Source organism: Temnothorax longispinosus, chromosome 2, assembly GCF_030848805.1.
Source record: "Temnothorax longispinosus isolate EJ_2023e chromosome 2, Tlon_JGU_v1, whole genome shotgun sequence".
Lineage (NCBI taxonomy): Eukaryota > Metazoa > Arthropoda > Insecta > Hymenoptera > Formicidae > Temnothorax > Temnothorax longispinosus.
Genome location: NC_092359.1, coordinates 12,193,928 through 12,207,534, shown reverse-complemented (window position 1 = coordinate 12,207,534; position 13,607 = coordinate 12,193,928). Strand labels below are relative to the sequence as shown.

Genomic DNA, 13,607 nt, shown 5'->3' with positions numbered 1-13,607 from the left:
TGCATAACGCAAAACTTTGTATATGTCGTTGATGAACAAAGAAAAAGCAGAGGACCAAGAACGGAGCCTTGAGGGACCCCAGATGAAGTAAATAACCATTCAGAGAGATTACCCGCATCGTCAATAACAGCTTGAGAACGGCCAGTTAAGTAGGAGAAAATCCAGTTAAGAACAGCATCAGAAAAGCCAATCTCTTTAAGTTTAACAAGCAATAGAAGATGGGGAACCATGTCAAATGCCTTACTGAAATCAAACAGTATCATGATGGTTATGAATCCATCATCAATCCCCCGCTTGATATCATTACAAACGCGCAAAAGTACCGACTGAGTGTTAAACCCTGAGCGGTATGCAGACTGTCTAGGATTGAGTATGTCATGTTTATTAAGGTAGTCTAATATTTGCATAGCAACAATCTTCTCCATTAGTTTAGACAGTTCGGGTAGATTCGCAATGGGTCTTGTGTCTGACGGGGATAGTGGTGTACGAATCTTAGAAAGCGGACGTATATATGCCTTCTTCCACTCGGACGGAAACAACGAAGTATCAAGCGAGCGATTAAATATGGACACAAGCAACGACGAAACAACCGGCCATGCTACACGCAGTATATACAGTGGAATGCCATCTGACCCAGAAGCATACGAGTGAAGAGGTCTCTCAGACATAAGTTTAAGGACTTCACAAGGTGAGATAGACGAGAAAACAAATTCAGGACGATCAGAAGGACGAGAGATCGAAGCAATGGCTGAGATAAAGTTAAAATGAGTGCAAACAGGCTGAACATTTGTAACAGACACGTAGTATGAGTTCAACTGGTCGGGCGAGAAGAAATGTAGAGGAGAAGTGAGAGTCGGTTTTGCAAGTCCCAGCCGAGCAAGCTCCCTCCAAAGTTTAGCAGGGTCTGTAATGCCAATGAGAGAACTGTAGTAAAATTTACTCTTAGCACGCCTAATGTCTATATTAAGTTGGTTACGGAAAAGTCTATATGTGGCATAGCCTAAGAGACTATTGGCACGTTTAGCTCGCCTATACAACCGATCACGAATTTGTAACCGAGCAGTCAATTCCGGAGTGAGCCAAAGTACAGGGGGCCTCTTAATTGATAGGACGCGAGCGGGGGCAAAGATATTAAGAGCTCCCAACAAGTTGCTGGACAGGACTCCACACATTCCATCCACATCAGCATCCCCAGACAACCCGTCCAATTGAGCCCGTACTGTGCCGGCGATAGAACGAAGATGATCACAGAACTCAGAGCCATCAATGCCCCTGTAATTCCTCCGGGAGATAGAACGCTCGAGTCTCAGCTTACAATCAAGTGACACTGACAGCTCTAACAGATCATGACCAGCAATGAAGGGACTTGAAGATTTAATATATGATATGATTTTTTCAACATCATCTACCACCAACACATCAATCCAGGTATCAGAGGTAGCAGTATGATGGGTAGGCTCAGAAATGACAATATGTAACGATAGGCTAGACATGAGTTCACGCAAGTAATCTGCCTCAAAGTTAGTCGACATTAGATTACAATTCAAGTCACCACCAATAATGATGTTCTTATACAGATGGGAGAATTGATTTAGAGACTCGACAAAAATCGTTCAAAAGAAGACCCTTGGGTCTTCTGTAAATAGATGCAAATAACACCGATACACCATCTGGTTGACGAACTTCTAAGAGAAAATATTCTGGTGAATTTTCACAGACATTATTAGAGGTGACCAAAATCTTAGCTTGAAGTGATTTATGTACATAACACGCCACCCCACCGCCCATCCGTCCCACTCGATCATGCCGTATCAAAAAGTAGTCACCCAAAGCCACCGCCGCATCGGAGATGCTCTCATTGAGCCACGTTTCGGAGACCGAAATGACATGATAAAAACGAGTAGCAAAATGCAGTCTAATATAATCTATGTGTCCACGCAGGGAATTGGCGTTGAACTGAGCCACACGAAAACAAGAGGACTCAGAAATCAAGCCACGCTGAACGACGGAAGGCAATGAGTGTCCAGAATGAGCATGTCAAACGAGCTTATTGAGATCAGCAACCGAGTTAATCGAAATAGCAGGCTTACCGTCAGAGTGCCTGACGTGAACACGACCACCTCTCACCCAGACATACGCGTAAGACTTTTCTTTAGCCACACGCTTTGCTTGCTGCAGTAGTTCATAGGTGTCCTTGGGGAGCAGCTCGTTCACATGCACACTCCGACCCGAGTCATTGCCACATATGTCTCTCTGCACGAGTGCACGCCGAGCGCGCTTTTTAGACATTACCACATCACGAACAGCGCTCGAGGCTAACGTGATGATGTAAGAGTTCGTAGGCGAAATCGGTAAGGGACGGTCACGAGCGGCCACCGGCAGAGGCTTACGAGCGACGGGCCTAACACCGAGAATATGACACGTCAGCTCGGGGATCTCGAAGGTAGTAAACACGTTGCGAACGCATTCTAAAGGGGTAACAGGCATTGTGGCAGGCACTCCCGATATAATTAATTCATTCCCGAACTGAACATGCGTGACAGAATGAGAATCCGCACCACCCGTCTTAAGCGCACGAATCTCATCCACAAGAGCATCACACCGTTGCTCCAACTCGACAATGCGCTGGCTATTACGTTCGACACAACTAGCGACACAATTTAATTTATCAAGCTTATCATTAAGTATAGTATTCGTTCGCCGCTGCTCTTCTACAAAAGCAGAGAATCTCGCATTCGATTCGCTCAATTGCTCACTCAGTCTTGCATTCGACTCACTCAGCTGCTCGGTCAGTCGAAGCAAAAGATTATTAGTCGTATTGTCACACTGCGACTGCGACAGAGACTGCGACAGAGCGCCCACGCTTACTGGAGTCGCCATGGTAAAAATTAAATGAGTGATCAGTATTGTCAGGTGTGAGGTAAAATAGAAGCAAGCAGCGACTTGCAACAAGCGTCGGCGTACCTGGTGACAGCGTAAGGTTTGACACAGCCTGGAGAAACACTCTCTTACATGTACATTCAATCAAATTAGTCGCAATTGTCTTTCCGCATTTGGAGCACGAACGCTGCATTACCGTCACACAAATAGGCAATGAAAACGAAAAACTCACGCCAGAGAAGTGTGTGAGTACACTGAGTATGAGACAGCTCAAGTTACACGACGCGAACTGAGTAGTTGATTAACAGGACCAGAGCGAGAGAGAGAGAGAGAGAGAGGAGACCAGAGAGAGCAGAGAGAGAGAGAGAGAGAGAGAGAGAGAGAGAGAGAGAGAGAGAGAGAGAGAGAGAGAGAGAGAGAGAGAGAGAGAGAGGAGAAGCAGAGTATATACGCACGTACGTGGCAGAAGGAGAAGCGAGCAGAGGGTGAGAGAACGAGAAGGATGCAGGGTAACTCCGTTCGGGGGTCGGTCGTTGCTATGGGGATAGGCGGTGAGGGGTATAGTGGGACTAGAGAGGAAAGGGTCGGTCGATGCAAACGCACCATAAAGTTTTATGGCTCTCCAGAACTGTACCTATCCAGCGTGCGCCCTCGTCTATCGAGTTTGAGCTGACGGTTCTCGTTCTCTCTACCAAGTAGCCCCGATAATATTCCTCTCTTTTATCCGTTTAATAAGGGAATAGATTGGTAATCATTAATTTTGTAGCCGGAATGTACGCGATAGGCATCGGTAAATCGATAATTGAGCGCCGGCAGCAATGCAAAAAATCAAACGAATAAAGTTCTTTGAGAAGTTTCTTCAATCACATGCAGGAACAAAAAATTCTGACGAATCTCCAGTCATACTGTTTGAAAAGTTTTATAAAGTGCTGTTTTCTGCTTTCATCTCACATTAACCTAACGGAATCATAAAAGAAACATGGAATAATTATTGTTTCAAAAAATTGTTATCAAAACGAGGATATGAAGAATATGATACTTTACCGAATATTTTATTTCTCGTTTCTTTTTCTAAGTAGACATAAGAAAAAGCTATAGAATAATGTGAGTAGCTATACTGTTTCACTCAAAAACTGAAACTATTAGGTAACTAAAGCTAGTTTAAAAAAAGGCGTATCAGGCCGTATCAGAAATAGTTAGGAACTAATGAGATCGCTCATTCACACGATTCGCTCGCAATGTGTGTTCCTGTTTCGTATGATTACGGGATTACAGAGAAGGTATAATAATAATGAATATTGAAGCGATCGCAAAGCAATTATCTATAAAAGATTTTTGATCCCATCCCGAGTAGGCGCGAGAGAAATATAGGGGAACGGAATAACAATTAGGGAAGAGGTAATCACTGCGAGAGAGATAATCACCGGCAATTACTCGCGCGAGGCGATTTTCTCACGCAAAAAAGAAAATACACGAAAGTCTGAATAATCTCGTTAACTGAGGAAATCCAGTTTTCGTACAGCTATGTACAGCAGAAACGGAATGTGGTATTAATCTCGCTAATGAAGAAAGAGATTAAAGCAAGCACCGTTTTTTACGAGTTAATTCCGGGCAGAATTTATTTTTTCCCTCTTCCTTAGTTCACGTATAGTAATTACTTATACGTCTCAGATTTCAGAAGTGGATGTATGTGGCGTAAGGCGCGCGAGAGAGGAATGCGATTGAAAGTATATCGTACACTATCAGATTTGCGCGGATCATGTTTCAGAATGAGATTGTCTTCACGCTACTCGCCTTGTCTTCCCGCGGCCGTAAGACTGTATGCGCGCGTACACGTTTGTAAATGCTTGAAATGCTTGCGAATGCGTGAAAATATGTATCTATCTTTGACCTGCGCGCGCCGGCTGAATAAATCAACCGAGGGGGGACTATCCGCGCACGTTTTTGCTCTCTCCGGAAAGCAACGCGATACGGTATATCGCTCATAATAGTGCTGAAAAGGGAGATTACGGGGAAAATAACGAGAGGCGACACGCGATATTCCTTTAGCATTATTTAATTCCTGATTCGAGCGACAAGCATCAGGCAACGCGCGATACAAAGAGCACGTATTCTGAATTATCTAATTCATCGTTAGGTGGATGGAAACGGCGTGACAACCGTAGGGAGGACCCAAGTGTATTGTGAACGTGTCCCGAGTGCCAATCCTTAAAAAAACGCCACCCTTTACGCCACTACACAAAATACAAAACCAAGGCGAAGGCAAACTCAGCGCGAGCGGGAGAGCACGATAATTATTTTCCAACCTACTACTCCTCGGCCAAAGTAGGGTGAATCCGTCTGTATTCGGAAGTCAAGAGTTGTCTCTCTGTGTGGATAATACTCGACTTTATTAGAGGATACACGTGTACGCGCAAAAGAGAGAGAAAGACAATCATCCACGCATCGCGCGGTTGCGAAGTGCCTAACTTATTGTTGCCTTTTTGTTGCGCGTTTGAAAATCAGATATGCATTTCTGATTAATTAGGATAAAGTGTAATAGATGACGAGACAGCAGACAATATCTACACTCAGAGAAAAAATCATTGTCATGGCAACTATAAGGTGACAACTATGCAAGTTAACTTGCAGCACATATTGGTTGACCAACGGTTGGTTTTTAATCGGAAGCATCGGCGTTGGGGAAACAATGTTGGACCGACATTGTTAAAATGCTACAATCCAATGAATCGTTAGACAGACTTTCTTTTTTATTTATTTAATACGAATTAAAAGGCATTGTTGTGTTTTTTTTACAAATTTTAACTGTTTTGAAATAGCCTACAGTATTTTTAACTATTTTTAGTGTATATTATTAATCGATTGACAACGCAATACCAACCGTTTGTTAAACGACATTTAGCCGACATTGGATCATTGTTTGATAATCGATGTGCAACGAAGACAGAGTGATATGCTTACAGCGGCGCTGTGAGCGGACCGCAGGGCGGGCGCGCCGGGCGCGCAGTCAAGAAAAGAAGATCGCGTGTTTTATGTTTTATTGGTGCTCGTGCTCGATCGTGTCAGTGCGTTGTATTGCGTTTTATTAGATAAACGTGCCGTATTGCACTGTGTCAAGAAGTATATATAAGAGCCAACTTAAGAAGAAGAAGCGTTTTAGATTATTTAGACCAGGACACAGACGTTTAATAATTAAAATAAGAAAAAGAAGAGTCGTGCTCTTGCTTTTAATTGGATTGCAGGTGAGTGACTTTTTTATTTGTTTATATAAAGAAATTTATGATATTTACTGACAGTTAACAACGGAAATAAGTCATTCTTAACCTAAAATAATCGTATTTGCTTGGCAGAATAAATTATATTCGATCGTGTCAGTGCGTTGTATTGCGTTTTAGATAAACGTGCCGTATTGCACTGTGTCAAGAGGTATATAAGAGCCAACTTAAGAAGAAGAAGCGTTTTAGATCATTTAGACCAGGACACAGACGTTTAATAATTAAAATAAGAAAAAGAAGAGTCGTGTTCTTGCTTAATTGGATTGCAGGTGAGTAACTTTTTTATTTGTTTATATAAAGATATTTATGATATTTACTGACAGTGTTAACAACGGAAATAAGTCATTCTTAACCTAAAATAATCGTATTTGCTTGGCAGAATAAATTATATTAAAAAGTTAAACGTAGCGTCAAAAGCATAGCCAGTATAAAATCGTTCAATAATTTCTTTGACTTTTCTGAAGTACTTTATACGGCAAAATTATGATAATCCTTAATTGTAAGGCAAAACATGATATATTTGCACAGTTCACGCGATAAATATATATTGCCTATATCATTGATCATTGCATGGTTAATGTAATCAAATTCTGGTAATTAAATTATAAAAATAGGATGAAATTGGAAACACTTTCATATAGTACCTCTTTTCTCGAGACTGATATACATTACACATTCACATTTTTTATTAATATTATTTCTATGTTCTTTTCTATGTTCTAATCTTTTCTTTAGCAATTTCTGATATATGTGTCATTGTCCTATGTATTATCCTATGTATCATCATGTGAATATTTATTAATATTATTTCTAGGTTCTTTTCTATGTTCTAATCTTTTCTTTGGCAATTTCTAATATGTGTGTCATTGTTATAGTCCTATGTATTATATCCTATGTATCATTATGTGAATATGATGCATATTCATAATTAATATCACGTAATTTTTAATTAATTACGTATTTTTATTGTAGATAAAAATGGCACAGAGAGCCCGGAAGTATAGAGAAGTTAGGAAAAGGGTAAAAGCCCATATGAAAGAATTTTTGAAGGAATTGACTGATAATAATAATGAAAATATAAATGACAATAATTATGATAATAATATAAATGAAAATAATTGTCATTTATATGAAGATAGTTTGAATGATTCAAAAAGTAGTGATTGTGATGATATTAATGACTATTGTGAAGATTGTAATAGTAATTTTGATAATGAGTCTGCATCATCTTCAGATGACAATATGTCACAAAGTAGCAGTGATACACCTGTAAATAGTAAAATACAAAAATGGTATATAGAAGAAAATATTAAGCATTCATCGATAAATAAGTTATTAAAAATTCTGAAAGAGTACACAAATATTGAAAACCTTCCCAGAGATGCACGTACTCTATTAAAAACAAGTAGACAAGCACTTGTAAAAAAATTAGGTAGTAGTGGTGTTTTGCATTATATCGGCATCACTCCCAATTTACAAATGAAGCATAAATATTATGGCGATACTATTCAATTGACTTTCAATGTTGATGGAATACCTATATATAAAAGTTCCTCAAAGCAATTTTGGCCAATACTTTGCTATGTTATTGATAAACGATATCAGTATGAGCCATTTTTAGTTTCTTTGTTTCTTGGTGAAAGTAAACCAGAACCAATTACTGGTTATTTTGAAGATTTTGTACCAGAACTCAAAGAACTATGTGAAAATGGATTTTTCCATGACAGAAGTCAAATGCAATTTAAAGTTGCAATCAGAGCTTTTATCTGTGACACTCCAGCACGTTGTATGATCAAATGTTGCAAGTTATTTAATGCATATTCAGGATGTGACCGATGTGAACAAGAAGGTGTATATATAAATCATAGAATGACATTTCCATTACAAGATGCACCATTACGTACTGATGAAAGTTTTGCTTCAATGTCAGATCCAGATCACCATAAGTCAATATCTCCTCTGTCAGAATTAAATATGGGGTTAATTTCTCAAATTCCTTTGGATTACATGCATTTGCTACCACTTGGATGCATGCGTAAGATTCTAATGATGTTATTAAAAGGAGATCTACGTGTTAGATTATCAGCTTATTCTATTGAGTGCATTTCCAATGAATTAATTGCTCAGAGAAAACATTTTCCAATTGAGTTTCAAAGGAAACCACGTAGCTTAAAGGAAATTGCACATTGGAAAGCTTCAGAATTTCGGCAGTTCCTCTTGTATTCCGGGATAGTTGTTTTAAATAACAATGTTCCTTCCGCAATTTATAAACATTTCTTGTTACTACATGTAGCTTCTACTATTTTATGTAGTACAAGTCTAATTGTAAATTATCTTGATTTTGCTTCCGATTTATTAAGATCCTTTGTTAATCACTGGTCTAAATTATATGGTGCTGACACAGTTGTTTATAATATTCATTGTTTAACTCATTTAACAGCTGATGCAAAGAAATATGGCATTCTTGACACATTTAGTGCTTTCCCTTTTGAGTCTTTTCTTTTTAAGTTAAAAAGACTTTTGAGAACTTCTAGTCAACCATTACAGCAAATAGTGAAAAGGCTGTCAGAAAGTTCACATGTATTAGCTACAGAAAACAAAAAACTATTAAATGATTATACAACAGATAAAAAATTTCGCTATCATGTTGTATTAAATTCAAGTCATTCCGATGGACCTCTAATTAATTTTCCTTGTCATGTACAACAATTCAAGAAGGTAAAAAGCACTGCCTTTACTTTATCAACGTTTTCCGGGAATAACTGTGTCACCATGAAAGACAATAACATTGTAGTAATTTACAATTTTGTGAAATTGAATAAGGATATATATATTATTGGATTAAAATATCTGCAAATAGAAGATATGTACAGTTATCCGTGTCCTTCGTCACTTTTGAAAATATTTAAAGTTTCATCTCTATCCAAAAACTATGAAGCTTGGAATATCAGTTCTGTTTTCTGTAAAAATGTTCTTTTGAAACAGTCTCTTTTTTCGGTATGTCTTCCTCTTCTGCATACACCATGATAGAAGAAAGGTATATACTAAGATTAGAGATTGTTCTTATTATAATATCTAATACAATTATGTAATATTTTATGTTTTCTTTTTATTTATAGATAAGAATGTTTTCTGTAGTGGATTTTCCTGAAGAAGAAACTTGTGAAGTGATACCAACTTCCTGGTTGACTGATGGAAATCATAAAACTTTTTATCCTCAATATAAAGGAACTCGATTTTGGAAAGCAGTTACAACTTTTGAAACACCAAAATCATATTGGAAGACACATTCATATCGAGTTTTGTATCAAACAGGTAAATATATTTTTGAATAGACTTTTAATATTGACTGTTAACATAATTTTTAAAATTAAAATTTGATTTTTATTTTATTATCTCTTTTCTCACAAAAATTAAAAATTCTGTTTGATACGAAATTAATTAGTATAATTTGCAGATCTGTTAGCAAAAGCTAAATCAAAAAGAGATGGATATCAGTATTTAGATACTGATGAAATTAAAACAGGCACGGAGGTGCCTGATGAGGTAATCGCCGAGAACCAATTAAAGAAAAGAAAACGCTTTCCAAATCAGCGTTATGCTGATGTATCCAAATCAGCTGATGTATCTGCATCTGAAAAATCATTTAATGAAGCATCTTCATCTAGTGAAACTGATTATGAGATAGATAGAAATCGGAATTCTATTTCAAAGAATAAAAAGAAAAGCAAACTTTTACCTGAACCAGATCCTATTCAGTTACCGGCTAATAATAATAATATCCAAAGTAAGTAACATAAAACAAATATTTTTATGTTTTTAGTAAATTATAGAATTTTTTGATAGCTTTTTTTGATTTATGTTTATAGATAAAGAAATGAGTTCGCATTCTTCTGTACTTACTAAGCCAGCGGCAAGAGTAGCAACAGCGTCACAATCGCGAGCAAATACAAGTTTATATGAAGGTAAAATAAGCTTTTAATAATAATAAAAATATCCAAAGTAAGTTACATAAAACAAATATTTTTATGTTTTTAGTAAATTACAGAATTTTTTGATAGCTTTTTTGACTTATGTTTATAGATAAAGAAATGAGTTCGCATTCTTCTGTACTTACTAAGACCACGGCAAGAGTAGCAACAGCGTCACAATCGCGAGCAAGTATAAGTTTATCTGAAGGTAAAATAAGCTTTTATACTATCATGGAAAAATCAATACTGACTATTACAAACATTAAATTGCTGATAATTAAACATGCTTTCAGGTCAATTCAAGAACTTAGTTACTACATTTGAAGATATTAAATTTGACATAAGCAGCATAAAAAAGGACATCAATTGTATAAAAAAAAAAACTGCTCAGTGACAACGTTGCAGAGGAAAAGTTACCTGAGGAAACAGAGACTCTTATACCTGCCTCGTCATTGAGGAATCTGTCAAGTTTCAATGAATTTTTGAAACAAAAATCTATTTTTGAACTTTACGTAAGCAATTATATATGTTGATTTGTTTTCTTTTTTAAAATTGTAAAAACTTTGTTTTGTTTTTCCAAAACTGTTCGTATTTTGTTATAAAAAAAATACTTGTTATTCATGGAATGTCTTCAAAAAAAATTATCCAAAAAATTAAGGTTATTTTATTTTTGTTCTCAGGTTAATCATTTTCGCCGCCTTGGAGGAACTTCGCAAGCGGATCACACGCGGAGGATTCTCAGACGGATTATCCATAATGAATTAGCACAAAAATTAAACTGGGCAGGAAGAGGAGCCAAAACAAGTCTTCAATCTTTTGATGCCATATGCAAACTCATCCTTAGTAAGTCTATAATTGCAAGTGATTCTTTAAAATAAATTGTAATGCAATTTTCATATTGTAAAATTGAGTTTTCTTATACTTCATAGGATCAGCAAGCACTAATCAAGAAACATCTTATAAAATAACCGAAGAAACAATTAAATCTTGGTTACGTTATGCAATGGATCGAGATGGTGGTCGAAACAAAAGGAAGGAAACTATAAATAACAACCAGACTGATGAAGCACAATCAGAAAGTTATACGAGTTAAGAATTAAATTTTTTAATGTTTTCTCTTTCTATGAAAAAATTACTTTTTTTTATTTGATTTTCGATTTGCCATAAATCATGGAAAATGATTACTTTTTACAGATATTAAATTACTTTAAATTACTTTATATTAAATTACTTTGAGGATATCAATTATGATGATATTTCTTACTTTGCTCTTGATAAAAATGATACATTTTGCTGCTTTCTTTTATTGTGCACAATATAGTTTGTTTACTTTGTGACATTATTATTTACTGTTAAAAACATTAATATTGCTAGTTAGTATAATATATCAATTGCATTTAAGACTAATATTGTTAGTTTTTTTTTTTTAGATAATTTATAACTGTGCAATTTTGTAAAAGTTTCTGCTAAACTTTAGAAGTTAAATATTGTTCGTAACGTTTTGTTTAGAAAAATGAAGACTGATCTTAACATATAATATAGTATAACAATAGTTTTATATCGATATAACAAACAATATTTTATACCAAATTATATTACAACACTAATACAAATTATATTATTTTCTTCATATTTATTTTAAATTGTGTACTATTCAGTCTTAGAATTAAAATATTTAATTGTGTAACTGTTTATTTTATTGCGTGTACTATGTATTATATAATAAAGATAATTCTATATCCGAATTTTAGACATGTTAATTTTATTATAGAAATTTATTTACTTTTATACATTCGCTGCTTATAATCTTTACATTTTTGAGGTTTAATTAATATCGACAATTTCTAATTAATAAATATACGATGTTTAACTAATATTATTTTTAATAATATTTGTAAATCTAAAAAATAAAATGGACGTCAATACATGTATGATGCATTTTATACTTATAGCTGTTGTATTTACTAATTACATGTTACTTATACATTATAATCTTATTAAATTATATAAATTATATAATATAATTTTATATATATATATATATATATATATATATATATATATATATACATAAATTTTAAACTCATTTCTACAAGAATTTCTAGAACTGTATAAATAACATGTAATTAGTAATACAACAGATATAAGTATAAAATGTATTGACGTCTATTTTATTTTTTAGATTTACTAATATTATTAAAAATAATATTAGTTAAACATCGTATACTTATTAATGCACCGGATGCACCCAATGTTGGTCCATTATCATTTAGGAACGTTGGGCCAATATCTAGAATTTAAATAGTCGACATATGTTCAATATTGGGCCAATGTTTTTGTGCGATTTGATCATTTTTAAATCGTTGGTACAATGTTGGCTAAATGTAACATCCAATATTTCACCAATCATTGGCCGTCGGTGAACCAGCGTGACGCCACCAACATCGGTCCATTGTTATTTTGGAACGTCGGGCCGACATAATATAAGTTGGGCAATCAACATAGATCCAATATCAGACCAATGTTTATTATTCATAGAATTATTTTATATAGTTAAATAAACTATTTTATAGTTATTGCAACTAAATTAATGGTTAAGAGAACTAATATATAATTGTTGCACAAACTTTATTGGAGGAATAACATGGACTATATAATTATAATTCCACGAACTATTTAATAATTAGTGCAACTAAAGTAAGTGGTTAAGAGAACTAATAAATAATTGTTGCATAAATTTGTTGCATAATTGTTGCTGTAACTATATAAATGTGAACAAATAGCACGTCAACTTTTTTTATGGGTTATAGAAATCGAAATACTATAGTGATTTGAAATATGTAAATATTGTTAGACTTATTTACGATCGGCGTAGCCCAACAACATTCACAATAACGCCACTAGGTAGCGTATGGCGAGAAGAGCTTTCTCGCATTTAAAATACATCCAGCCGTGTATATAACCAGATCTCCCTGCGAAGCAAAAGGCATGGTTTCGAAACCTCGTTATAAAATTTACATGTGTATATATAGACAGTTAAGGAATGCCCGAAGACTAATTAATTTTGAGAGGTAAATTTTACCTCTGTTACTGTTCGTAATACCTTAACATTATATTTCAAGCAACTAAATGTCTTCATAATAATGACTATAAAAATCTAGTGTGGTAATAATGCATAATAATGTCATAGAACAACAACTATAACGTTATAAATATAATTGCATTAATCATGTTATTGAATAAGTCTAACAATATTTACATATTTCAATTCACTATAGTATTTTGGTTTCTTAAAAAAAAGTTGAGGTGCTATTTGTTCACATTTTTATAGTTGCAGCACTCATTTTTTCTCTGATACAATCTACAGTAGTAATACGGTTATATAATAAAGTTTTGCCGAACAATTCTGTAACGAAAACAGAATAAGGAGAATCCGTTAGTTATCTATAGAAATTTAATTTCTGTTGTTACGGAGTTACAA

General features: G+C 35.0%; 2 protein-coding genes across 6 annotated transcripts in view; one reads left to right on the top strand and one right to left on the bottom strand.

Moving 5' to 3' along the window:
• The window catches only part of LOC139808620 (tyrosine-protein kinase-like otk), a 76,692-nt gene that overhangs the window by 26,229 nt on the left and 36,856 nt on the right, over positions 1–13,607 (bottom strand). The window lies entirely within an intron of this gene.
• On the top strand, positions 5,343–11,815 carry LOC139808623 (uncharacterized). 4 transcript variants are annotated; one of them, XR_011730911.1, is made up of 10 exons: positions 5,343–6,122; positions 6,231–6,424; positions 7,128–9,192; positions 9,275–9,470; positions 9,613–9,942; positions 10,025–10,120; positions 10,239–10,334; positions 10,420–10,638; positions 10,807–10,969; positions 11,056–11,815. XR_011730911.1 is itself a non-coding variant. In XM_071770809.1 (9 exons), exons 4-8 carry the CDS (start codon positions 9,281–9,283, stop codon positions 10,518–10,520), a joined length of 813 nt encoding a protein of 270 aa, XP_071626910.1. In that variant the 5' UTR covers positions 5,445–6,122; positions 6,276–6,424; positions 7,128–9,192; positions 9,275–9,280; the 3' UTR covers positions 10,521–10,638; positions 10,807–10,963. The 4 variants fall into 4 exon arrangements, 2 of the variants coding, with proteins under 2 accessions (XP_071626911.1, XP_071626910.1); XM_071770809.1 differs by lacking the exon at positions 11,056–11,815 and having other exon boundaries at positions 5,445–6,122; positions 6,276–6,424; positions 10,807–10,963; XR_011730910.1 differs by lacking the exon at positions 5,343–6,122 and having other exon boundaries at positions 6,129–6,424; positions 11,056–11,812.

Bases quoted from the DNA above. Each gene is read 5' to 3' on its own strand.
- LOC139808623 (XM_071770810.1), top strand. From the start codon at position 9,281: ATGTTTTCTGTAGTGGATTTTCCTGAAGAAGAAACTTGTGAAGTGATA. The intron at 9,471-9,612 runs GTAAATATATTT...TATAATTTGCAG, and splicing joins TCGAGTTTTGTATCAAACAG to ATCTGTTAGCAAAAGCTAAA. The intron at 10,121-10,238 runs GTAAAATAAGCT...TTATGTTTATAG, and splicing joins AAATACAAGTTTATATGAAG to ATAAAGAAATGAGTTCGCAT.